The following is a 26,366-nucleotide window of genomic DNA, read 5'->3' as shown; positions in this document are numbered from 1 at the left end:
TTAAATGACAGGTTAAATAGTGGACAGTGTTATTTTGAACCACAAAATTATGAATGGCCCTCATCAGCATTATAGATTGGTGTGAAAATGATTTAATCATGCAGTGCCAAAAGGCAGCTTAAGACCTCTTTATCAGAGTCATTTAAGCAAAGAGTCAATAAAACATTGCAATTAGGCTTGCTCTTTTAAAATCTGAGATGGTCTAATTGACTTTGTATTCAAGTAGAACATCAGAATTCCCTCCAGCGAGCTTAATAACATTGATAAGCATAATGTGTAATCATAAGCCTGAAGCTCTGAAATGCAGAATGATGTATTCTTACCATACAGTTGGATGAACAGTGTTGTCTTTAGGACTTATGTTTATTTGAGGCCTTTGTGTTTCATTTATTTTCCTCAAGTGTCTCTTTGAAACCGGTGATGTTGATCAGGGGCTCAACAGGAGTTTCATAATAACATCTTTATAATGCTCACACCACTTGGTTGTGGAGGGCTTGCAGTGAGGAGCTGGGGATAATAGTGTGGTGCAGCACACCAAACAGAGCCTGGTCAAAAAGCAAAGCACTCGATATCTCATAGGAGTGAATTTAATGGCCCCTGGTTGCTCTGGGCTCTTGACCCTCTCCAAGAGGCTCCATGGTAGTCACTCTCCAGTGCTTTCCAATTGAAACCGAGCCAGACTGGTAGTAGATGAGATTTCAACTGTCTACTCAAAGCCTGGATGACTGTACCACTAGCTTTAGCTGGTCATTACACTGGTGATGCTCAGTTGATAAGAGATGAAACTGGACACTGACATTTTAGTATGTTAGAGTTTTGCTGCAGTTTAAGTGTAAGTGTGGGTTGAAATGCATCATAGATTGTAAATCAATAAATAATTTAGTTTCCTTTTCTTTTTAAGCATAACCAAAAGCAACCAAAATACATATACAGTGGTGGAAAGTACATTTACTCCAGTACTGTAACTAAGAACAACTTGAAGTACTTATACTTGAGTACTTCCATTAAAGGCTACTTCATATTTCTACTCTACTACATCTCAGATGGAAATATAGTGTTTTACTTCACTACTATCTATTTGACAGACGTAGTTACTAGTGAAAGATCTCTAAATTACATACAAAACGTATGATCAGCATATAAAATGTGATGCATTGATATAGATCAAATTAACCTTAAAAGAATAAAAGGTACTAAAAATCTAAAATAGTATTTTATGGTGGTATAAATGATCTTATTACTTTTCCATAAATACCAACATTGGCCCCTATCCCTGTGTTTGCAGACAAAAGTCTAACACTAAAAAAGAAAAAAAAAGCTTGTAGGGGGTGAAGGCCTGGACATACCAAGGCTTTTGACTTCACCTGGAAACAGCCAACCAGACTAACATACAAGGTGTCTTATTTAACGTAATGGATATCCAATCAAGCATGAGCACAAGAAAGCCATTTATGCAAAGTAATTGAAAGCAGACTTCATTTATATGACAGAGAATATTGCTACATTCTCTGCAGATTCGTCAAGTAACAGTATAATTACTTTGTTACCTTACTTAAGTAGACATTTTCCTTACATTTTAACGCATTTATCTGTCTTTCCTCTCCTTACATTTTAAAAAAACCTATCCAGATAAATCACGCCATCCCGATAGAGTGAATTTGATTGTGGTTTGATGGGAAGTAAAAACACATTCCGACACCCTATTGGGTTGTACGCAATTCATCGCACCTGCACATGACACACATCACGTCACACTCCAGTAAGGTAGTCTAGTACGAAGATGTCCGTGGCAGAGACTCAAGAGAATTTGAGCAAAACGTCCCAACCAAGCACCAGTGAGGTTGAGGCCAGGAAGACATCCAACCTTTCTACATCCCTGGCAGAATTTTTTTTGAAATGGTTGGATGCAAAAACAACTCTTTTCAAATGCGCTGCAAGCTCTGCGCACCCCAGTACCATGAGCTAATGGTTTCCAAAACTCGCTGTTTAATTTGAAAAAGCATATTGATCTGACCTCTCACTGAACTCCAAGACTTTTCCACATCACGCCTTTATTTTGCAACAGGTTTCCTGAAAGGAAGCCTTTCTAAGGACCGTCTTTGTCTGCTGGCTTGTAAGGAGGAGAAAAAAAAAAATGTAATACATTTTTTTCCCAAACAATTACCAGCACCCTTACATTGCTTTTATACTTTAAGTGGTTTTGAAACCAGTAGCCTATATTTACTTGTGTAAAAACCTTAAGTTAATAGTTCAACTTCTAAATGTGAATACTTTTGACACCTCTGATTACAGAGCCATAACAGGACTTTAAAATCTCTTTTGAAATAAACAGGTGGTATCTTCTATTAGCCTATCAACCGATCTGCTGACTACCAATCTGCTAGTATTTTCTCATAGACTGTGTGCTTCCCGTCAGCGCCATTCATAAAATAGTATTAACATCATGCGACTCAAACCTGTGTTCAACATGTACAGTACTACTGTCCTGTGCTGCCATCTAGTGTTCAGAAATGATCTTGGCACATTATAAATAGTGCGGTTACATTTGCATAGTAGTCCATTTATTGTGTACACCCACACACACACACACACACCCCAAACTGGTCCATCAAAGGAATTTTAATCCTTAGTGTACAGTGAAGACAGAAGCATTTAGTTCCATCAGTGGCAGAATTTTATAAAAACAGAAATTCAAAAATTCAAACTATAATTCGCCATTTAAGAGACAGGAACAGTATGTAGCAGACAAATCAACATTGTGGAAGCTTCATAATGACTTCTCTTGTGCCAAGCAACAGATGTGACTAGGTTACACACAAATGTGCAAACAGACTCTTTTCAGCAGCAGCGCCACAGTAATATGTGCCACCATCCATTACTGACTTACATAACACTTGCCTTCTATTGGTTCAAATACAACATAAAATATTTTTACAAAACAGCTTTGGTGACAAGTATATACACTGCATATATAAAAGCTTGGAAAATGTTTAAATATGGTCACTAGAGCTAAATATAAAAAAAGTTCAGACTATTGCACAACAGCCAGGTGAGGGGAGTGATCACTGGAGCAGCTGTCAGCTGCTTTTTAGGGTTTTCTGCGCCTGTAAAAGAGAAGGTTAATCAAATACTGTACTGTGTATTTAAATGCAACACTATTCACAGATGTGATCTATAGACTGCTTACTTGGTAATCGCGTGATGCTCATAGCCAGGACCCAGGTTTGATCCAGCCCTCATCTCCACCGCCGCAGAACACTGCAAACACAACACAGCAAACATAACACAAATTAGGACACACATCTACTCTGAAGTGTTGTTTCATCTGGAAAATAAACACTGTGTTGCTTCTTTGTTTGGTTATGTAATGTTAAGAGTGCTACATGAAGAGACCTGGGGTGGATTATGTACAAATTATGATCAACACCATGCGCAGAAGCTAAGATATATATACACTGTATATACACTGTATATTCACAAAGTGAGTTATTCGTTAATCATGTACATACTCTACTGCAGTGACTATTTTAAACACTAGCCGTCAGTATTACATATTGCACCTTTTAATGTAATTTTACTGCTAATGATGTGCATTTTCTTGGTATTGTAACTCAAGCAATTCATAGACTACATATACATACATACATTGATTAATGGAGAAAATAATTGTTGTTTGTAGCCTCTAAGTTTCTAAGTTTAATTTTTATTACATCATAACATCTAACTAAAAGAACACAAGACATGTTCAGATGTGGCCACCTAGCTTCTATACACATACAAAAGGTAAGTTAATTACATTAACAGTCTGCTTTCTAAACCAAGACATAAGCAATGGTAGTTTATTGGAGACTAATGAATCCTACCCTTGTCTCCACATCAGTCCAAGCTCCATCTGTGTTGTCTCCATTGGCAGGTGTGCCTTCCGAAGATTTTCTTTTGCGCCTTCAGACATAAATGTAAAGTAACAAAAACAAAATGTTGAAACATCATAATACCCAGCTAATCTGCAGCTAATAACAGTCTGTCGGCTGCTACCTTGGGACTTTGGTGAGCTCTTGTTTCAATGTTTCGATGTCAGTGAACTGGACAGCCTGTCCTCCTCCTCTGGTTTTAATCACCTCCCCCTGAAAGATGAAGAATAGGCATAATGTAATCGCCAATTTTTATTAGTACTTCATCCAAGTTAATTTATAAATAAAACATAGTAAGTTAGCCAGTGTAGCACGTTAGGATTGTCTAAAACAGAAGTTACATTGTGGGTCACACTATTGCCTTTATCCTGTCCGCGCCAGATGCAACATACCGGGACTGGCACAGAAAAGGCATAACATGCTTCAAAAACTGTTCCTTGATGAATGCTTTGCCTTATTTGATCAACTGAGGTTTAACCTGCCAAAGGCCCATTTCTTTAGACATTGACAGACCAGACCCTTTGTGCTATTTTAAATATATTGCTTTCCTAAAGCCACTAATTTAAAAAATTGACCTGTTCTACCTCAATCCATTAACCAAAAGATCAGTTCTCTAAGACTTAATAACCGGCCTGAAATGTGCCCGTGTCATTCGTTAGAATGACATTCTCAAGCAGTTTCTGGCATACTTTGTGTGTAGGACAGCGAATTTAATCCGCCAGTCTTCATCGATATAAACAAGAGCTAAACATCTCTACAATGAATAGTACCCACTGGAAAAAAAATACCTTCTCTTGAGATGATACAGAAAAGACCAGAGGTTTCTTTATTATTATTACTATTATTATTATTATTAAAATAAACTAAATACATAAATCACCTTAAAAGAAAAACAGCCAACATGAACATGCTAGCAGACCATTAATCCGAATAAACTGCTATTTTGTTTCACTTCGTTTCTCAGGCAAAGCATTTGGCATCAGATGCAGACTTTTCAAAACGTGTCATACATCCTGTTGTTGCCTACTTACCTTAATAAGTTGGGTCTGGATCTCGCCATCAGAGGCAACCTCCTGGTGCGTTAACACGTATCTATCACACTTTGACAGGGCCTTCTCACTCGGTGTAGACACCTGGATGGAATTGGGAATGACAGGCTGCAAAACTGTACCCAAGTCCAAGCTGGAGGAGGGCTTGTGGTCCACCCATTTCTCCCCGCCAGCGGAGCGGGAGCGACGGTGCAGCGGTCGCACTGGCGTCGTGGTCTACAAGTGGAGATGCAACAGAAAATGGTATAAAACATACATACAACTAGGGCAAAGGATAATATCAAATCCTGACAAAACTATTCATCATGGTCAATTGCTGGGACATCTTCAGTTGTAGAAACCCAATTTTGGGAAAAGCTAAAATATTCTGCCTGATTTATGGAGGATAACAAAATCCTGATCAGACACCTCAAACTGCTTCATGTAGCTAACTCACTGACCCTGTAGCTTCTCTCAATTATGTCTAGATCAACTGTAGGAGAGTTGTCCTCTTCTTCCCCTCCAGCCCAACACACAGCTCTCCTCCTGGCCCGGCTGGCTGAGGAGCTAGCTGGGGACTGGGTTCTTGTGGATGTACTAGGGGAATGGTAACCCTGCCTGCTGTCCTGGGCCACCTGATGGTCCCAAGGTGAGACGCAGTTAGCCACAGACAAAGAGTTACTGGTGCTGGGGACGGGGCAGGATGGCCTTGGGTTCATCTCAACCTCCTCAACTCTAGTGGCACTGACTGGCCCTGGCCTGACATGGGGAGAATCAACAGGCCACTGGGGAACAAAGTGGAACAACTACACAATTACATACATACATCACATTACACAACACATCACAGAAAAAAGCAACGGAAATTGTGATTTTTAACTTTGGTAAACCAACATGATGCGAAAAAATTGCAGATTAAATCAATAAGACACTAATCCTAGTGCCAGCCACTGTACAAAATAACACCAATATATTCCATAAGCTGAAACACACAGCACACACACACACACACACGACATTCTTCAGCATTTTCTGAGACTAAACATTTGAGTAATTGAGAAAAAATATCCATAGATTTAAATCAATAATGAAAATAAGTTAGTTGCAGCCAATATACACAGACAACTTTAAAAGTTATCAGAAAGTTTTAACACATTAACACAGTAGTCAACTGCTGCAGGATTAATGTACTGTACTACATTATAACATACGGGTGATTGTTAATGAATCTACATCACAGTGAGATTAATAATTAGTCCGGTCAATAAAGTATTAGTTTTAGGGAGAAGAGCACAGTAACTTAACGGTGGTTGTTACACAGAATTCAGTCCCTGATGAAATTGAGTCATCTAACAATAATAAGTAACAAATACATTAATCAGGAGCTATTCAGGTGATCTAGATGTGCATCATCAAGACAACGTACAGGGACAGGTGAGGGCGAGGCCGATCTCTTTGCAGGGAGGCGTTCCTCTCTGGAAGGCCACTGAGGCTGCGTCTGAGGCTGCGTCTGAGGCTGCGTCTGAGGCTGCGTCTGAGGCTGACGCGGAGTCTGACTCCGAGGTTGACGTTGCGTCTGACGTGGTGGAGGATCAGGACGACCAGGAGTCTTGCTCTCCGTCACAATGGCCTTAAGCTGCTTCAGCTTCTCGTCTTTCACCCAGAGCTTGTTTTGCATTTCCAGCTGCATTGCATTCACACGTCGGTCCTGCACAGCAAGCAATGTTAAAGTTCAACACCACTAACGATCATTGGGAAAATTGAGGCATGACAAACCAAATACTCCATGGTGGTTTAACAAAATGTGCTACATTAGCAGGCTATAGTACGCAGAAGGCTACCTATGATATCAGCCTCTGTGTTCAAAGAGGAGTAACTCACACATTCTTTCTCCCACTTGTACTGGGTGTCTGTGACCATGCCTTGCATGCGCTGTTCCAAGCGCCTCTTGTCAGACTGCTCCCTCTGCAGCCTCTGCTCTCTGGTTTCCAGTTCGTACTTCAGTGTACGCTGGTCGTCCTCATAGATTTTAGTAGTTTTCTGCAGGATGTCAATCTGGAACAGAAACATGTTGGGACATTTAAGAAACAAGGCAACATATTTACCAAACCAACAATCTAAAGGCAGTTTGAATGTTTTTGTCTCTCACCTTGTGTTCTTGCGTCTTGGTTCTATTTTCCAATCGCTCAATAACTGCCTTGTTATTCTGGATGATTTTGTCCTTCTCAACCAGTTTGCTATTTTGTTCATGAATTAAATTTTCTTTAGAAATGAGGTTGTTGTCCAGTTCCTGAAGCATGGACTTCATCCTGTTGGCTAAAAAAAATAACATGAAGGAGAGAATATGAGAGCCAAAATAAAAGAAATCCAACTCAAGTGAGGCGAGGGTTGCGCTAGAATGTGAGCAGGTACCTGCATTGTTGTAGTCATCAATCATCATCTGCCTGATCCTGTGTCTGTTGCGCAGAGCTTCGATCAGCCTGGGCAGGGTGATGTCATCGTTTGGGTCGGTCAGCTCGGAGGAGGGTAGAGCCGGGAGGCAGTGTGCAATTGAGTTTATAACAGAGTGCCCATCTTAAAAGGAAACAGAATTAACACAACTGCTCATTTGTGTTTAAGTGTAGAAATATAAAAAGAGTATTTGTCTACATTTTTCTGCAAATTAGGGATTTCTAAAATTTGAGGACTAGTGCCATTATGCATTAATATAAGCAGAAGGTATGAGCTTGATAGGAGCGCAAGTATATGACTGCATAATAAACATTACTACAGCAGTTATTCAGCTTAAAAAGAAACCTGGCAAAGACTTGAATTAGGACTGCACGATTATGGCCAAAATGATAATCACAATTATTTTGATCAATATTGAGATCACAATTAATTATCACAATTTGATTTTAACCAAAACAAAATTTTATTGTCACATAGGCTATTTATAAGTGCTTTCACATCCATTTTGTGCAACATTCCTCTCACGTTGAAGTTGTATGTTATACATACAGCTGCAAACATATGTAAATGAAAATTACCTGAAATAAATAGCATAGTAATTATTTATAAATAATATCTCTGAAAAAGCTCCTTTTTCATTTGTTTTCAACAATAACTGATTAAAAGAGCTAGGGAGAGAGAGGGAGTGCAATGGACTGAAGCATATGCTACTCACAGAATGACGGCTGACTCATTATGAATGGTTCCAGCACGGGTGGAATGGCGGGTCAGCAGAGTTACACATGTCGTGTGTATGAAATGTCTGTATCGTCACTGCGCTGCATTTTTTATAAACTATGACATTCTGGTCATGGGTCACATCTCTGGCCCAGGTCCAGCAGGCTCCGTCTCACACGCTGTTACTCTACGAACTGAAGTTAGTTGCATTCAATAGCTTCTGTGTTCTTTGCCATGGCCGCCGCGATGGTAGAGTTACCAGCGGAAACACTGGTACAAATACAGGTTTCCCTCTCATGTTTAACAATACACAGCTGTGTTAATAACAACTAAAACTGTGGACAAATGTCAAAAGTGTGGACCGGCGCTGTCGCCGTTGTGTCTCTCTATGTCACTGGAGAGCCTTGTGTGAGTGAATGGGGGCGGTGCTGCGCAAAGAGTAAGAGGAGAGATCCAAACACAGGCACGGCTTCACAGAAGAAATGGGTCATGTAATGCAACATTAAACCATATCGATATAAACAACATTGCTTTGTTTGTGAAGAGGCAATGGATGCGAGGACGTTAGGTGCACCGGTGCGACCTAGGAAAAAAAAACTGTTAGTCGCACCCTAGAGCCCTGTGAGCCAACAGACACAAACTAGCACTGGTCACTACTGTTGTCTGACAAAATACACAGACGGGACAAAATGTTGCATTTACTGGTAAACCTTGTGACAGACTGCTATCTGTTGTGAAATTGTCCTCATGTTACTCTGTCCTCTGTCTACATCTAGAAACTAAGCTACACGGTGCAAGGAACAACTGACTGGCTCATGATCAGACAGTGGTTTACAGAGCGGTAGATTGGCTTTGCAAAAAAAAGAAAACGGAGCTTCTATGAACGGAATTACGCATTTAAAATATTGCTTGATTATTAATTTGATTGTGGGAAGCTAAAATCGTGATTAAAATTTGATTAATTGTGCAGCCCCAACTTGAATTCCCTGCTACATGCTCATTCTGAGATTAAAATTAGTTTGCTAGTGAATAACTTACCTCCGTCTATCGGACCACCACGCTCGTCCAGCTTGCGAGACAGTTCCTCTTTAAATGCCTGGTTTCTATGGCGACGGCCCGGGGTGAATCCACATATTGGCCTGTCTACTGGCCGAGCCACTTCCACCTCCTGGGTCATCTCCGCAAAACGCATCACCAGCTGGATAAACAGTGTGTCGTTTGTGTGTCAGACAGAAAACAACTTACATGTTCACAAAAATAACGTAAGGGACACACAGGATGAACTTACCAATGTTTCCTCATAGTCATCAGCCTTGGGATTGACGCAGACAACCATTCTCACTTTCCCCTCTCCGTCAAAGTAGTTCTTGAACAAATGGGTTACTTTAGAGTCTCTGTAGGGGACCATCTGTAAGAGAAAACTTACATTTATCTACATGGTTCATCAATACATATGACAGTCTTCAGCATGGTGATTTATACCCTGTTTGTGCCACAGATCTGGTTCTCTCGAAGTATCTCGATGCACGTCCGCAGATTCAGCAGAGACTGATTGATGTTACCTGTGAGGTTAGAATTTCGTTTAATCTCACACGAACTTCAGCTACAAATAAGACAAATTTTGATGTTGATGGGTAACAAACCTGCTTCACGTATACGGGTGCCTTCTGCCCCTGTCCTACCGGTGCGCTCACTTCCTGCCAAGTCCACCAGGCACAGCTGACTAACAGTCACCTGGTTTTTATCCTGACAAACACAATCAGAAAATACTTCAGTATTAAAGCCCAACTCTTGCCAAAATGCAACCTAGGGTCTTTTTGTGAACGTACCCGAGTCAAACTTTAGTTAAAAAGCATAATTAGGACAGAAACGCCACTTTTAAGATTGACCCATCCCATATTCTCGTTATGGGTCAAATGGCCTTTTGAATGGGAGTGCTAGGGGCACTTCAATGATAGAATCAAAAACACCATTTTTAGAGAGATCTGAGGAGCAGTTAACCAAAGTCCTCATAAATTGACCAGAAATCCAACACAAATAAAGAGGGAAGAAACGGTCATTGGCTGAAAATGCATCCAGCGGAATTTCCGGCAGCCCTGGAACAATTCCGGAAGTGCCCCGTCGTGGATATGGACTAAGTTTCAACTGACCTGGAGAATGTTGTCGCCATCTGCATCCAAAGGAGCCTGAGCCAATTTAACAATGAGCACACTGTGGGAGCGACTGGACTCTCTGTTCAGGCGGGTGTTTGCAACTTTCCTCTTCTTCTGACCTGGAACAACACAGAATAGACAACTTTGCAACCATGTTTACACACAGAAAGTATCTTCGCATGCAATTTCAACTGCTCTAAACTGTTTTAGGCACAAAACCTTGACATGACCTGCTCAGAGAGAAGATTAACAGAGGTCATTACCTGGCCAGAGATGACCCAGAGGTCGGCAATGTCAGTTCAGTTACATCTACATCATTGCAATGTTCTTCCTTACTCCACATTTTCCCCCTTTAGTCCCTTAAACAATTTGATTTCCAAAAGCAGATCCTACAACAACTTACCTCTCCAGAACACTTGAAATGCCTCCTCAGCAGACTTGACTTCGACTTCCATACAACCAGCCACATACATGTTGTGGTTCTGATCCTCTCTGAGGGTTTTAGATTGAGGCGGTCTACATTGAGAGCGTAAAAGTGTTAGTAACTGACAACGTGGAATTTCATTTTTCATGCAACGGATATGCAGTATCAAACATTTAGAGGGGGATATTAATGATGCGTCCAGCCATAAAAATAAAATCAGTGGCAATCCCGAAGCAACAGAGAGCAGGTTTGGAGACATTCAGGAGCGTTGCCATAACAAAGACTACAAGCATTAGCAGGAGGTGACGTAATGATTTTAGGACTAAATGAACACTCATCAACACTGGAGACATAAGGTAGTGTGGCCTGCAGTGCTGTCAGTCAAGTTTTGGGTTGGTGGTAACGAGCCTCAATATTTTATGGGCACTGACAGAATGCGGCTGAAGCACACAGTACCAAAATTTGGCAGTAAATGCTTGCTTAGATTCTTTAAATTAGCCAAACTGTTTGATTTAAATTGTAATTTTGCCAATTTGCTTTTGTAAAGTTATTGTACCATTGCTTGTGTTTAACACTTGATCTATAAAATGTCAGAAAAGTCACACAAAAACAATATACCGAAGTGATATCTTCAAATTGCTTGTTTTCTCTGACCAACAGTCCAAACCCTTGTTATGTTCAGGACTAGGAAGAAAACAGCAAATGCTCACAAGAGGAGAATAGTTAGTCTGGTAATCAAATGTTTAATCATTTCAGCTGTATTTGGTGTTTTGTCATCAAGGTTTATTTCTAAAAGTAAGGCATCAACTGGGGCCATGTTAGAAATAAGTTGTTATTTTACCATGTCTTTTCTTTGATTTGTGTATTTTGTGACTACAATAGATGAAAAAAAATAGTTTAGGCATTGTTTCTGAAACTCAGCCCTACTTCTGTTCTTTTAAGTAAAAGAAGTTTCCATTACAAGTCTGTAAATTAAAATAAAATTCCCCAGTGTTGACAAGGCTTGATTTATAATCTTGAGTGCATATTTTTGAGAGTTCATCTTAAAGGCTACTAGTCTGGTGATTCTACGAGTATTCACCGGTCACATACATGAACTCAGTGTTCTGGCGCACAGGTGTGCCTCCACCATTCCACCTAGTAAAAAAAAAAAGATAATTGTCTTCCAAAATAAAGAACCTCTACAAACCACTCGATTTAGATATAACATTTTGATGTCTCTGAACAGAACGCTGATTTACTATTCATCAGTCTTTAAAGGCATGTTTATATTTCTTAATTGCTTTCACTTTAAATTTTCCAGACTCACTTTGGTTTGATTGCATCCTCTTGATTTTCCTCCAGAAGGTCATAGATGTAGTTGTTGTAGATTTCTATGTAGGAGACGAAGACACTGTAGCTGCTGTCCTCATCTACACCTTCGGTTTTATACGCCTCCTCAGACTTAATCATGTCAGCAATTTCAGGATCAAGCTTTTGTCTGAAATCAAAGTTGTGAAAGTAGTTAAATATCAGTTACAGTGTAGCAGAAGACTGGGGTTTAACAGGACTCAAGACTTACCTGGAGGAGGGTGCTGATGATGATTTAGAAACAGATGAGTTGTTTTCCCGCCTTTGGCGCTCCAGCAAAGCATCAACTTCATTCTGGACCTCCATACCGTTTTTGTCATCAGCCTTGAAAACCTGAAAGGAAAGACAACAGAAGGAATTAAAATTAGATTAATACATGTATATACTTTTTAAAGTATTATTAAAGTGTGGCGGTGCAATGGGTGATCAACACAGTTTTTGAATGTTTACTCTCTTACATATCTTTTGGCCTGGTAGGGTCCTATACTGTTGAAGATCATGTCAAGAGAGCGAGGTAGAAGTCCACCCTGGCCGGGAGAGCCAGTCATAGTGAATGTCTTTCCACTTCCTGTCACCCCGTACGTGAAGAGCAGACCTGCAACAATACAGCAGAATTACTGATGTTTAGTATGTAAATTAGCCAACTGGCTACTGTTGGGTTTTTTTTGGGAGGGGGGGGGCTTCTTTTTTTAGATGGCCAGTGGTCCTACCATTTTTTCCATGAATGAGGTCATCAACAAGAGGTTTGGCCACATGCTCAAATAGCTCCATCTGAGATATTGACACTCCAAATACTTTTTTGAAGGAATATTGTGTCTGAGAAGCAAAAGAGAAATTAATAATTTAGCAAAAAATATATATATTACAGCAAAAGCTGACTTAAATCACACTAAAGCCCAACAATGCACTATTTTTCTCCATACTTTAGGCCTACTAAACAACAATTCCCATGTTTATGATAATTATAACTGTTCACATATATTATCAATGTAATATTGTTGTGGCTAAGACAGTACTTAGTAGGTGTTAGTCTTTTCATGGAATTTGCTCACAGGAAGCTATAAAACGGACTGTAAGCAGCTGTCTCCATAACATTAACATTGTGTAAAGTATGACAAACACCTCTGCTAGTAAGAGTAAAACATCCATTACCTCTTTATACTCTCCATTGCGGTTTGTTTTGAAACCTTCAGGCGCGTGCAGCTGGATGGTGGTGCTGCTGATTACCTCAATGCAGCACTCCTCGTCCTCCACACCCAGAGGTCGTACACGGCAGTACACCTGAGCAAACGTTACAGGAGGAAGATGTGGTTATTAGTCTCTACACCAAGTGTACGGTGTCTTTAGTCAAACTTGTTAACTAGTAATAAGTTTGACTTTATAACTAACGTTACACCTTGCCAAACATCCACACAACACATCCTAAAAGTACGTTAATAATTGTTAACTAACATTAACGTACAGTTTGTGTTCTTGAACAAACTTAAGCGACACTCACCCCAACCGGGTCTTTTTGGTTGCTGGAAGGCTTTTTAGGAGGCCTGCGGGGGGTTTTACCCTTCCTGAAAAATAATCACATTTCATTAGCACTGTAACTTACATTGTTAGCGTTAGCTTTTCATTACAGTATTAGCGTTGTGATGCGTTAACAAAGCCGATGGCTAAACGGTTTAGCCCCCGGCTAACATTTAACAATAAGCTAACTAGTCTTACATTGTTTGCGTTGGATTTCGTCGACAAGCCCGTAAACTACAACACGATATTACGCATGAGCATTATACGTAATGTACGCAATTATTTAATGAAAAGTTGTAATTCTACTTACCCTTGTCTGTTCATTGTACGTGGTTGGTGTTTTACCGTCCCTGTTCCTACAATTTTGAACTTTCCCTCCGCCTCTAATCGGAGGACTTTTTCAAAACGAGCCGGCAGCAGCCAATAACATTTCACAACATAAATACGTGTTTCCGCCTTTACTTCCGACCCTTTTATGGAAACGTCAGAAATGTGAAATGTGTAAAGTGTTCAGATACTAAAAGAAGGCGTGACAGGCAAAAAGCCTAAGAAACCATATGCAAACAAAAATAAACAGCAACAAGGAGAACTGGAATTTTCACGACAGTATTCTTTTTGTTTTAAATGATGAATTTCAAATTGTTGTATCTATTCTAAGCAATTTACATTGGAGAGAAAGGCTACACACATTAAAATGCAGCCTGTTTTACTTTTATGTTGTATTTCATTTGTCAACTTGCACTATTCTGTCTCAGATTCTTATTTAGTTTTCATTTTTATTAACTTTTCATTTGCATTGATTAATTATTAATTATAAAAACTTGATATCATTAAGGTTTAAACTGAACATAGTATTTACAAAGCTTAAATGCATAGTGTTAAGCTTTTTATTTCTTTTAACATTTCATTTTAATTATGTCTTTTATTATTTATCAGTCACTCTGAACTCCAAAATATATATTTATTTTTTTATTTTTTTTATTTATTTTTTTTACATAGACTATTCTTCATAAATAAGGGCACTTAACAATCTGATCCTCAGTTTGTAGCATAGACAGTTAAATAAAGGTTTGTAGTCCTACCGATACACCAAACACGGCGCCATCTCAGAGTTGTTGGGAGATGAAACCTGACACCTACTGGCTACCAGTTGTAACACATAAAAGTTACAAAACAGACGTGCAGCCACACGTGTGCTGCTGTGTTATGCAAACGTTGGAGTTCCTGAAGCATTAAACACTGAACAGAGCAGGTGAGCCGTTTGTTTAAAGATTACCGTGGCAGCTAGATGAGTTAGTGTCGAGTCAAATCTTCTGTGTCGTGTTGTGCAGTAAAATCGCTATTTTTTTTAAGGGGAGACATGAAAACAAGACAGACGAAGTCAGCAGAGGCATCTGAATCAAAGAGCACAGTGAAGAAAAGAGCTGGGGAGAATTCCGGTCCAACGCTCTCAAAAAAACTACGAGAAAGAAAAGATGGCGAAACATCTAAACAAGGTATGCAGCCCTGACAGAAAAGCTTCAGTAACGTTACACTGCACACGAAATGGTCTTATGACAGTAAAGTTGGTCTTGCAGGGCCTCCTCTCAAGTCTACAGCAGCCCAGAAGAGAGGAGGGTGTGGGAGCATCCTGCACTACATTTACAAGAGCACTCTGGGACAAAGTCTTCACTCAAAGATGAGACAGGTGAGACTGCTGCTGCAGGCTGCCCAGAGGGACCAAATACACAATTTAACAGTGTACATTCAAATATGTCATGACTGTATGTGAATGTAGGGGAGTTCTACATCTGCATTACAATTTAATCATTCCATGTGTGCGTCATCATTATCATTTTGTAGAAACAAATATTCATGGCTAGAATATCTCGCAGATGTACATTTAACGCCGTTGTCTCTTCCAGTGTCTCCAGGAACCTTTTGTTCGCTCGCTGTCGTCCTATCATCTCCACAGTGCTACCAGCCCCTTCAACCGCAGAGTCACCTGTCTGGAGTGGCATCCCACTCATCCCACCACCATGGCTGTGGGTTCTAAGGGTGGTGACATATATCTGCAAGACTTTAAGGTGCCCACAAAGACAACTTTTCTTCAAGGGGTGAGTTCCTGCACCAGATACTTGAATGACCAATCGTACTATTCGTTCAACAAATTACCCTTTTTTTTTTAACACTTCTTATAAATGAGGCAACACTTTGAGGACAGTTACATTTTGAGGCTGTGATTAATTCTTGAAATTAGTTTTACTTGACGGCACACTTTTATTGGTTCTCCGCTTAGCTGGGGGATGGAGACTCAGTCACAGACATGAAGTTTAACAAGTTAAATCTCAGCCAGCTGTTCACCTCTCAATTGGGGGTTTAACAGCACTGCGAGGTTTCAATGGAACAACTTTTAAAAGGGTTTGTCAACACAGACATACTGAAGTAAGACTGAATGCCCTTGTTTTCTGTAAACTACAATCCGAAAGGGTTGTAGATTGTAGGCTTGAGCATCAGTCTTTTTATTGGGTGGCCCTTATGGAAACATTTGTATGTTAGTGTAGTGCTGATAACTGCCCTGTGATAGGCCTGCATTTGTGTTTCTGTGCACAGAGCGGAGCAGGAGACTTCATCGGTGGGATGAAGTTTTGCCCAACGGACCTTTCCAAAATCTATGTGGCTTCTGGTGAGGGCACATTGACCATGCAGAGCTTTGAGGGCCTCACACCCACCGTTCTGTCCAGAACACAAGACTGTGGCCACAGTAACCACAATGTTTGGTGAGAAAACTGCAGAAAAGACTGCTGCTTAGCTCAAAGAGATGCTGGGATCTTGTTAATGTAATGCTAAAGTATAATGTGTGCATCTCCAACATTTCAGCTTTTCATGAAATAAAAAAGATGTGTTTGTGTGTTTATCTTGAAACATAATATATAGGATCAATGTGAAAACTGTAAAATCCCCAAATAAAGGCATAATTCTCAATGGACAGTAGTGATGGGGAATGTTGCTTTAATTCATGTAATTTTTTTTTTTTTCTTTTTCTTCAGATAACTCTCATTCCATAGATTACTTTCAAAAATGTCCATATGGGATCTTTCTCTTCATCCTTGTTTAATTTGCCATCTGTTATATCCAGTAAACTCACTTTGTTCTCTGTTTCTTACAGTTACTGGTACTGCTGTGTTGATGTGTCTGTTAGTCGACAGATGCTTGTGATAGGAGACAATAAGGGACAGCTTGTACTCCTGGGTTTGGATGGCCAAAAGGTAGGTGTCCATTATTCTACTGTATATTAATGAGACAACAAAGAGCCTGTGTTGTCTTATGGCCACTAAAGAGATTTGTTTGGTTTTAATTTTGTAGATTTTCAGTGACAAGTTGCACAAAGCCAAAGTGACCCACGCAGAGTTCAACCCTCGTTGTGATTGGTTGTTGGCGACGGCCTCAGTCGATCATACTGTGAAACTTTGGGACCTGAGAAACATCAAGGACAAGAAGAGCTTTCTCATTGAGATGCCTCATGAGAGCGCCGTCAATTCAGGTAACACTCTCCTTTAGATAACTCTATTAAGTTACTGCTTTCCATCTTTGCTACATACAATTCATACATTTTTTTTTTTTTTAGAAAATTCTGCAACATTTGTCCAATATAAATGATATAAAAGTAAAGGATAACACTAAGTGTAAGGTGTCCTGACTTTTGAAGAGACCTTGAGTCTACCATCCATGTCTCTCATTAATAAATATAGTTGTGTAGTAGTAGTTGAAGGTGTTCTTGTTTGTGCAAGATGTAAGTCATCCTGTTCAGGTTTCTTTTTTTTCTTTAAAAAAAAAAAGGTAGGTACAAGAACCTAGAATAAGTTAATTGCTGTGATTCTTATGTATTACAGTTGCTATGACAGTTTGACAAATCTATGGATTATTTTGTAAAGCTGTTACTGTCGGTTCCTCACAGCCTACTTCAACCCTTTGGACTGTTCCAAGTTGCTCACCACAGATCAGTGCGATCAGATCCGGGTGTACTCGTCCTCTGATTGGTCAAAGCCTCAACACATCATCCAACATCCACACAGACATTTTCAGCATCTCACATCCATCAAGGTTTGTTTCTTCTCTAGATGTGTACGTATCCTTCTGTAACTTATCCTGAGGGATCATGACTAACAAAAATAGTTTCGTTGCACAAGTGATTGACGCACCTACACAAACCTCAAGAAAGAAATTCACGGACATAATTACCTTTTGTAGAAAATAAAGAACAAGGTGGTATTTGAAGAGACATGTCAGGGGGAAACAATATCTTGTGGGAGAATACCGTTGGTGACAACAGAATTCTGTTGTTTCTCTCTAGGCCACATGGCACCCTTTCTATGACTTAATCGTTGCGGGCCGCTACCCTGATGACCGAGTTTGCCCCGGAGATCAGAGGACCATCGACATCTTTGACTCCAACACAGCAGCTCTCGTGTGTCAGCTGCAAGATCCCAATGCTTCAGGGATCAAATCTGTGAGTATGTTTTTAAAGCACCGGGGAAAACCATAAAGACATGAAACGTGTTATTAACACAGAAGTATGTATTTACAGATCAACAAGTTCAATCCAATGGGTGACATGATTGGATCTGGAATGGGTGAGTTTTTCAAAAGCACTCCATTGATAGATGTTAGGGTTTCCTGCAGCACTTTGCACCCAACACGCCTGCCGCCTTAACTACATTGTCAAAAGAAAATACAAAAAAATGTACTGTACATGAGCGATATCCGCCGTGTTACTCTGTCCTGTTTTCTCCTTTTCATTCCAAACCGTGACCAATGCCAGTCAGATGGTAACCCCCACTAACACCTTAACTAACACATTTTCTGCGGGAAAGCCTGGATGTGTGTCTGATCAAACTAGTTCTGTGAGAGGAGGTTAACGTGTGTCACTAAAGCTGCTTAATGTTCACTCACAGGTGTAACGGTGCTGGTCTGGGATCAAAAAGAGTCATTGATCAGCGATCGGCATCCAGCACAGGAGGAAACCTCAACCTCGGTGGACAGTTTAAGAGGCCAGCGAAGGGGTCAGCAGCAGCGCTCCACCAGGGAGAAGAGAGGTCCTGTTTTGGATGCGAAGCTTAAGAAGAAACTGGCTTCTCTGGAAGAACTGGAGACCGAGACCGAGACCAAGACCCAGACTGGGTGTACTAAACAAAAACAAGCACTGATGAGGAAGAAGTAAACTATGTAATGGTGTGGATCCATGTATATATTCCTATTTTTACTGTTCGTTGTGTCTCTAACTTCAGGGATTGTTTTGATGGGTTTTTTTTATAAAGTCTTTTTCTACTGTACTATAATAAAAATGATTGATACACAATTTAATATTTTAAAAATCATTGATACTTTGAAAACACATTACAGGAAGATTTAAGGCAAGTGATTTATTGCATACATCTTTATCTCATATAGATAGGCAGTTTGTGTATCATGCGTAACTGAAGAGATAATTTCCACGTAGTTCATGGACGGTGACATTTGCCAGCTGGAGCAGCACTTCACTCCAGGCCTCCTGTTCCTTTCTTCCGTCCTGATGCCAGGCCTGCTGGGCAGAGTACACCAGGCTCAGGACAAGAACATCGAACTGATCATGAGTCAGTGGCCTGCTTCTCTGATCCTTCAGTGTGGTCACCATCTGCATCATGGAGCTCAGACTTCTAGGAATGTTGTCATTGATCTGAGACAGAAAAGCCCGCCCTAGCCTCATCGATGCCATCTCCTTGTCGAGCATTACAATGTTGTTGTCCTGGTCGATCTCCACCCCGCCCAGCAAGAACTGTGCAAAGGATTGTCAAGGAAATATGCATGACTTAAACTTCAAGTAAAGCATGGCACAGTTTGTGATTTAGCAGAGTGTAGACATCTGTTAACACTAAAATGAAGAACTTACCTCAAACATCAGGTTTGCATCAGAGATTGATGAGCCAGTTTTTTGAGAAGTTGGACTTCTGCCTGCAGCCACATCTAAAGTAGAAAATACTGAAGTATAACTAACATCATTAAAATGCAAAGAAGCTGTCGGTGCCTGCATACACCTTTTGTACTTTTTTTTTCACTGAACATTGATCAGTGCATGCAGTATCAATATATAATTATATATTGATACTGCATCCTAAAAATGCTCAAATGCAAGAATATATTCTGTTTCTACTTACCTTGCAGCACTTGCCCAAACAAAAGCAATATGATCACCTGGAAGCAGATTTTTAGTTGTTTTTTCGTATGCATTTTTCTTCTGATTATTGCTGACTGATAAACCCCCTCGACAACTTTTGTGAATCCTTTCTGAAGCAGCTCAGCCTGAGTAGCACTCGTTTTTCCACCTTGGAAAAAAAGGGACCAAAAGCCAGATGGCTGCGATTCAGAGCAGAGAGCTCTATCGTGGTTCCTCATCCACAGCATCCAGAACTCTACTTAACACACCATTTGTTCTGCCCTAATTCAAGTACAAACATTTAAGTTATTACCTGAATGATGGATTTTCCCAGTATATTCATGTTGAATGTTGAGATGAAGCCATCTTTGAAAAGATCACCAGAATTCATGCACTATTTCACACTCGGAAATAATAAAATATGACCTACAGAATCCACAAGAATTTATTGGAATAGATGTCTGTTGAAAGCTCAAGTCTTTGGTTTTAGGTGGAATAAGATAAGACAAATATATTACATAAGCTAAAAATGGGCCGTTGTTGCTGAAGATTAGCCCAATATACAGTGCATGCCGTAACAAACACGTGCCCTGGAGTCATTTACCATGGTCCAACCTACATAACCGACTCCTCTAACTTAAAATTACGTTTTTAGTGTACTTGAGCAATTAATTATATTTTGTGAGCGGAGACTACAACATTATATGCATTGTAAGCATCCTATTTCCAAAATGACAGTTGTAGTAACACAGCTCTACCACATGAGAGCAGCAGCACCAGTCGATACCAGAAACTCGTTTCGCATATGACCGATGAAAAAGTTTATTCATTTCCGGTGAAGAGTTCAACTGCCCCTGGATATAAAGGTAACGACGATTGTTTACTACTCTTTAAAAAAAATTAAGCGTTACGACTCTTTTGCCTCATTTTCAGTCCTAGTTATAACTCTACCTCCATGATATCGGTTGAATTGTTATCCAATTAAACGTTTGCCAGCTATCAAGCTTCCCGCTGTGGGCTGCTCTGTATAACCGTAGTAAGCGAGTGGTTTTTCCTAGGATGGCGGAGGCAGGTCCCGCCCAGCTGTGCTTTACTTTGCCTCTGATTGGCTTACCCTGACATTCTTACCAGAAATCCATTTCTTTGGGCTAAACCTAGCCAACCCAATCAACGGAGACAGTGAAAAGTAGCCATTTAGAGTGAGAGTAGGGCGGGTCATGCCTTCCCCAAGTCATTGCTATTCTAGGATTTTATTTTGTTGCTAACCGTCAACACAATACAACTAGCTAGCGTTAGCTTGTTAGACATAGCCTCTGATGTTAACTTAACAAACGTAGAGACGTGTTTCATAAAACGTTAGCTCATTTAATAGCAATATAACCATGTTTTGGAGTAGTTGCTTTGTGTTTTTTATTATAGTGTTATACACTCACCATGTTCATTTTTTGTTAAAACAGTTTCAGAGGGGTGTTAATTTAACTGTATGGTGATTGGCGTTGTTTTGTATTGCATGTGTGTAGTCTTAGTTGAGATAAATGGGGTGGAGAAATGATTAGAAGCACCTTTAAGTAAAATGCTATACAGGTTAATACTACAGTGTCTAAAATTACCAAAAAAGCAAATCAACACCAACGCTAGGGTGATAAATCAGGCGCGTCGATATTAGCGTAGTATTGATAAATCGGCCGATAGGTAACAAGACAAGAAATTGCAGTACAGAAATACCCAAATGTGTTTGACCATGTCACCACTAATATTAACGGCCTACCAAACTGAACGTCGTTTATAGTTTCTAACATATGTAGAAGATCAAATATCACCATTTCTTTTTTTTCTTTTCTCTTTTTTACCAAAAACCTCTATCGATATTGCAACATTATTGTAGTTGACTAGTGGTGCTTTCACAAAATATTTGCACAATGAGATTTTTTACAATAATCAATAATGTGGCTATAATGACTGAGTGGGCAAATAATAGAACAGATAAACAGTCTGGTAAGTTCAGAAAACTACATCACTTTACTGTAGGCCTTACGTAGCCTTTAAAACCAGGAAAAGACAACAATTATGCCATATTATGATGTTACGATATCCAAAATCGAACACAATATCTAGTCTCGTCATAACAGTATTGCAATAACACTGGCCTTACATGTGTGCAATTCTCCACTACTACAATTATTATTATTATTATTATTATTATTTTACTTTTCACTATTGCAATTCCTTAATTATGTTAATTATGTAAATAATGTATAATAACATTCCTTTAACAATGTAAATACCGTACATATCCACACTCCTTATATTTCTTTATTTATATTTCTACTCTGATATTTATACTATTTGTGCAACTGCAGGCACAGAGTTTCCCTTCTGGGATCAATAAAGTATTTCTGATTCTGATTAATACACTGGGGATTCAATTTCAATTCAATTTTATTTATAGTATCAATTCATAACAAGAGTTATCTCGAGACACTTTACAGATAGAGTAGGACCCAACAGTTCTAGTAGTTTCCTCCAGAGCAAGCAACAGTGCGACAGTGGCGAGGAAAAACTTCCTTTTAGGCAGAAACCTCGGTCAGACCCAGGCTCTTGGTAGGTGGTGTCTGACGGGCCGGTTGGGGTTAGAATAAGAGTGGAAATAACAAAAATAGAAAAAAATAGCAGTTTATAGAAGTTCTTTGTAATAGTTCATGGCATAGCGGGTCACTGTGGGCACTACAAGGCACAGCAGGACGTAGCAGGGCACCGCAGAGTGTAGCAAGATGAACATGGCATCGCAGAACGTGGAGCGGGACCATGGCGACACCTGCTACCACAATCCTGGAGCCTCTCCGGTCCGAGGGAACATGCTGGGGAAAAAAGAACAAAAGGACTCCGGGGAGTGACTCCCCGGAGCTAGGTTAGCAACAACATTTCTAGGACATGGATGCACATAAATGGGAAGATAGAAAGATAGAGGAGCTCAGTGTGTCAAAGGAAGACAGGAAGGTCAGGAGGGATCTATTGCCCAACCCTATTTTATAGTTTGCAAAATTACTCTGATGTGAATAATATTTCTTGTTCAACGTGAATTTTCTTTTCCGCGCTTTTGCATAGACAGCGATTGGTTTTCAACTTTATGCCGTACCAAATCTAGCTTGCCTGGGACACGTTTGAATCTTTGATGTGTGTGCACAGACATCTCACCCTTCAGGAATGTTAAAACACCTATTTAGTGACAAATGTTTCACAGATACAAGTCAGTATAGTCAACGTCAGACATCTTAAAGGACATAAACATAAGAAAAATATTTTCTTTACTGTGTTTCATATTAGACTGCATTAGTTTTAGCTATATCTTATAAACCGGTAAGTGAGTGTAAATGGATACAATGCTGTTTGGTGACTTTTTCAGGCAAGCAGCAGAGATGGAGTCCAGCGAGGAGGGGGGCCTCAGTGTCGGGGGCTCTGTGGGAGAGGAAAACTATTTCCTGGGTTACACCTTCACTGACCGCTCCCACTCCAGCCGGGTAGTGAAGAGCATCATGGACCTGTGTCTGGAGGACGGCCTGTTTGCTGATGTCACCATCACCGTGGACAGCAAAGAGTTTCACCTACACCGACTGGTGCTCTCGGCACAGAGCAGTTTCTTCCGCACCATGTTCACCTCCAACCTCAAAGAGTCCCGCAACCGCTCCATTGAGCTGAAGGATGTCAGTGCCACTGTCTTTCAGTTGCTGATTGACTACATCTACCACGGCACTATTAAACTGAGGGTGGAGGAGCTTCAGGACACCTATGAGATGGCAGATATGTATCAGCTGACTGCACTGTTTGAGGAATGCTCCCGCTTCCTCTCACGCACAGTAGAGGTCAAGAACTGCCTGCAGGTGATTCACTGTTTTCATAAGCCTCTGCTGCTTGATAATATATAATTGTGTAGTATCAGTGTAATGATTACCTGTGTTTGCCCAGGTGATGTGGCTTGCTGACCGACACAGTGACCAGGAGTTGTATACTGCAGCCAAGCATTGTGCTAAGATCCACCTGGCCCAGGTGCATCAGACTGAAGAATTTCTTAATCTGCCTCTCTGTCTGCTCTTGGACATCATCAAAGGTAATACCCACCGCTGTCCTATCTCTAGGTGCCAAAACGTCTGAAACAGTGTTGTTCCATTTACTACAAGACATTTGCTCTAGTGTTTAAATTACTCCTTGCCAAATCAAGGAGGACCGAAAGAACGAGATCAAGGGTACAAGCGGCCGAAATGGGTTTCCTCAGGAGGGTGGCTGGCGTCTCCCTTAGAGATAGGGAGAGAAGCTCAGTCATCCGAGAGGAGCTCGGAGTAGAGCCGCTGCTCCTTCGCGTCAAAAGGAGCCAGTTGAGGTGGTTCGGGCATCTGGTAAGGATGCCTCCTGGGCGCCTCCCTAGGGAGGTGTTCCAGGCACGTCCAGCTGGTAGGAGGCCTCGGGGAAGACCCAGGACTAGGTGGAGAGATTATATCTCCAACCTGGCCTGGGAACGCCTCGGGATCCCCCAGTCGGAGCTGGTTGATGTGGCTCGGGAAAGGGAAGTTTGGGGTCCCCTACTGGAGCTGCTGCCCCCGCGACCCGATACCGGATAAGCGGATGAGGATGGATGGATGGAATCATAATGTCTAGCAGTGATGACATCATACATGACTTGTAATTAGCTTAAACATGCAACAGTTACAGTCCTGTGACCTTGAATACACATTTTATGGGGCGTCCTGGTAGCTGAAGGGTTAAGCAAATTATGAAACTAGCCAACCGCCTCCCTTGTTTCTTGTCTGCCTCATCACTTCACTTCACTGCCACTATCCAACAAAGGCGAAATGCCAAAGAAATATTATAAATTGGATTAATCTCACTCGCTAGGTCTGTCTATTTGTCTTGTCTTGTGTTTGTTTGTGTTCAGATGGAGTTCCGAGCTCCCAGAATCCAACGATGGCCATAGAGTCGTGGATAAACCACAACAAGGTGGAGAGAGAGGAGTTTTCTTGTATCCTCCAAGAAAATCTCAAGGTAAACATTCTTTCATCCAAAGCTGAAAAATATTTTTAAAAAGGGATGCTCTCATTTGACGTCTGCTTTAATTATTTGTATCGCTGTCATTATCTTGTATGTCTACAGGAAATCGGGGAAAATGTCCACATTTACCTGATTGGTAAAGAGGAGGCGCGGACTCACTCCCTGGCTGTGTCGCTTCACTGTGACGAGGATGATGCGATCAGTATAAGCGGCCAGAACAGTTTATGCCATCAGATCACTGCAGCGTGTAAACACGGAGGTGACCTGTATGTGGTGGGGGGGTCCATCCCTCGCCGCATGTGGAAGTGCAACATGCACACCATGGACTGGGAGCGCTGCGCGCCACTGCCCAGAGACCGCCTCCACCATACAATGGTCTCTGTCTCTACCGAGGACGCTATCTACTCTCTAGGAGGTAAGACGTTGCAGGACACACTTTCTAACGCCGTCATCTATTACACAGTGAAGGACAACATGTGGACAGAGACCAGCCAGCTGGACACTGCAGTGTCCGGGGCTGCTGGTGTAAACCTGGGAGGTACCATCTACCTGCTTGGAGGAGAGGAGAATGACATGGACTTTTTTACTAAGCCATCTCGACTGATTCAGTGCTTTGACACCGCCTCCCAGAAGTGTCAGATCAAACCTTACATGCTACCGTTTGCTGGCTGCATGCACGCTGCGGTCCACATGGATGTGATTTTCATCGTAGCAGAAGGAGATTCCCTGGTGTGCTACAACCCTCTGCTGGAGAGCTTCACCCGCCTACGCTTCCCTGAGGTGTGGAGCTGTGTTCCTTCATTGTGGAAGGTGGCCAGCTGTAACGGCTGCATATACGTCTTCAGGGACAAATGTAAGAAAGGTGACGCAAACACGTTAAAGTTTAACCCAGCCACATCTGTCGTCTCCGTTATCAGAGGTATAAAAATCCTCCTCACAAACTGGCAGTTTGTTTTGGCCTAAAACAGCCTCTAATTGTTCATAATGTGGTCCACACAGCTGCCACGGAGGAATCAGGGAAGACTGTTGGATAACTTACCATGACTTCACTGTTCAGACATCCTGTGAGGAGACCTGCTTTAAATGTATTTACTCAGCTGGTTTCTGTGTCACTCATTCCATTCGGACACCAGACCAGTAGAAACAGTTCAACGGTGTGTGTGTGTCTCCTTCCTCTATTATTCCAGTGTTTCTCATTGTGGACACTTTGAAATAGCTGTGAAGTCAAAAAGTTGAAGTCATTGACAATTGATGCTGTAACCAGTGATGAACTAATTAACATTGTTTCCTGTGCACTACTTGTTTATTGACACGCATGACCAACTTCAATGTAAAAACATAAAACATCCATCGGTATATCGTAAGTAAATACATTTGTCATGATGTTGTAGGTTAAATCTTCTCAGATGTCAAATTTGAAGTCAAATGTGGATAAACATGAAACAGATGATGTTTTCTAACTTTTTAATTTTTCACAGTTTCTTGTCTTGAGATTGTATTTTTGATGTACAACGTACATGTTGAAATCAAAAATGGGAAATATATCGCTGTGACTACTGTACATGCTGTCATTGTTGTTTGGATATTTATGGCCCTTTAGCCTTC

At 40.8% G+C, this 26,366-nt stretch overlaps 4 protein-coding genes and 1 non-coding gene across 11 annotated transcripts; 2 read left to right on the top strand and 3 right to left on the bottom strand.

Moving 5' to 3' along the window:
- Positions 1 to 2,601: 2,601 nt before the first annotated feature.
- On the bottom strand, positions 2,602 to 14,111 carry kif23 (kinesin family member 23). Of its 4 annotated transcripts, XM_032524109.1 has the most exons (24): positions 13,860 to 14,111; positions 13,533 to 13,596; positions 13,187 to 13,315; positions 12,745 to 12,850; positions 12,493 to 12,629; positions 12,246 to 12,367; positions 11,994 to 12,164; positions 11,777 to 11,821; positions 10,664 to 10,776; positions 10,258 to 10,379; positions 9,751 to 9,853; positions 9,590 to 9,669; positions 9,396 to 9,515; positions 9,146 to 9,305; positions 7,352 to 7,513; positions 7,089 to 7,255; positions 6,821 to 6,994; positions 6,366 to 6,647; positions 5,401 to 5,724; positions 4,943 to 5,176; positions 4,036 to 4,124; positions 3,864 to 3,942; positions 3,188 to 3,258; positions 2,602 to 3,104 (listed from the first exon to the last, which is right to left on the bottom strand). In XM_032524109.1, exons 1-24 carry the CDS (start codon positions 13,871 to 13,873, stop codon positions 3,089 to 3,091), a joined length of 3,084 nt encoding a protein of 1,027 aa, XP_032380000.1. In that variant the 5' UTR covers positions 13,874 to 14,111; the 3' UTR covers positions 2,602 to 3,088. The 4 variants fall into 4 exon arrangements, with proteins under 4 accessions (XP_032380000.1, XP_032380001.1, XP_032380002.1 ...); XM_032524110.1 differs by lacking the exon at positions 11,777 to 11,821; XM_032524111.1 differs by lacking the exon at positions 5,401 to 5,724 and having other exon boundaries at positions 13,860 to 14,110.
- LOC116694841 (Z30 small nucleolar RNA) lies at positions 10,491 to 10,583 on the bottom strand. Its single transcript, XR_004333288.1, has one exon. It is a non-coding gene; the product is annotated as a Z30 small nucleolar RNA (small nucleolar RNA).
- Positions 14,112 to 14,667: 556 nt separating the features above from the next.
- On the top strand, positions 14,668 to 18,856 carry ddb2 (damage-specific DNA binding protein 2). 3 transcript variants are annotated; one of them, XM_032524688.1, is made up of 11 exons: positions 14,668 to 14,801; positions 14,903 to 15,045; positions 15,127 to 15,236; positions 15,454 to 15,645; positions 16,142 to 16,308; positions 16,698 to 16,797; positions 16,895 to 17,072; positions 17,487 to 17,632; positions 17,883 to 18,038; positions 18,117 to 18,162; positions 18,484 to 18,749. In XM_032524688.1, exons 2-11 carry the CDS (start codon positions 14,910 to 14,912, stop codon positions 18,747 to 18,749), a joined length of 1,497 nt encoding a protein of 498 aa, XP_032380579.1. In that variant the 5' UTR covers positions 14,668 to 14,801; positions 14,903 to 14,909. The 3 variants fall into 3 exon arrangements, with proteins under 3 accessions (XP_032380579.1, XP_032380577.1, XP_032380578.1); XM_032524686.1 differs by having other exon boundaries at positions 14,687 to 15,045; positions 15,115 to 15,236; positions 18,484 to 18,856; XM_032524687.1 differs by having other exon boundaries at positions 14,687 to 15,045.
- A 98-nt stretch (positions 18,857 to 18,954) lies between these two features.
- LOC116694804 (protein FAM180A) lies at positions 18,955 to 20,420 on the bottom strand. 2 transcript variants are annotated; one of them, XM_032524698.1, is made up of 4 exons: positions 20,035 to 20,420; positions 19,723 to 19,890; positions 19,458 to 19,531; positions 18,955 to 19,343 (listed from the first exon to the last, which is right to left on the bottom strand). In XM_032524698.1, exons 2-4 carry the CDS (start codon positions 19,793 to 19,795, stop codon positions 18,996 to 18,998), a joined length of 495 nt encoding a protein of 164 aa, XP_032380589.1. In that variant the 5' UTR covers positions 19,796 to 19,890; positions 20,035 to 20,420; the 3' UTR covers positions 18,955 to 18,995. The 2 variants fall into 2 exon arrangements, with proteins under 2 accessions (XP_032380589.1, XP_032380588.1); XM_032524697.1 differs by lacking the exon at positions 20,035 to 20,420 and having other exon boundaries at positions 19,723 to 19,927.
- Positions 20,421 to 20,468: 48 nt separating this feature from the next.
- kbtbd4 (kelch repeat and BTB (POZ) domain containing 4) lies at positions 20,469 to 26,322 on the top strand. The gene is made up of 5 exons (XM_032524685.1): positions 20,469 to 20,587; positions 23,125 to 23,599; positions 23,685 to 23,826; positions 24,649 to 24,755; positions 24,864 to 26,322. Exons 2-5 carry the CDS (start codon positions 23,138 to 23,140, stop codon positions 25,722 to 25,724), a joined length of 1,572 nt encoding a protein of 523 aa, XP_032380576.1. The 5' UTR covers positions 20,469 to 20,587; positions 23,125 to 23,137; the 3' UTR covers positions 25,725 to 26,322.
- The last annotated feature ends 44 nt before the right edge of the window (positions 26,323 to 26,366 follow it).

Source organism: Etheostoma spectabile, chromosome 8 (assembly GCF_008692095.1).
Source record: "Etheostoma spectabile isolate EspeVRDwgs_2016 chromosome 8, UIUC_Espe_1.0, whole genome shotgun sequence".
In the NCBI taxonomy this organism is placed as follows: Eukaryota; Metazoa; Chordata; class Actinopteri; order Perciformes; family Percidae; genus Etheostoma; species Etheostoma spectabile.
This window is presented reverse-complemented; position numbering and strand designations above follow the sequence as displayed.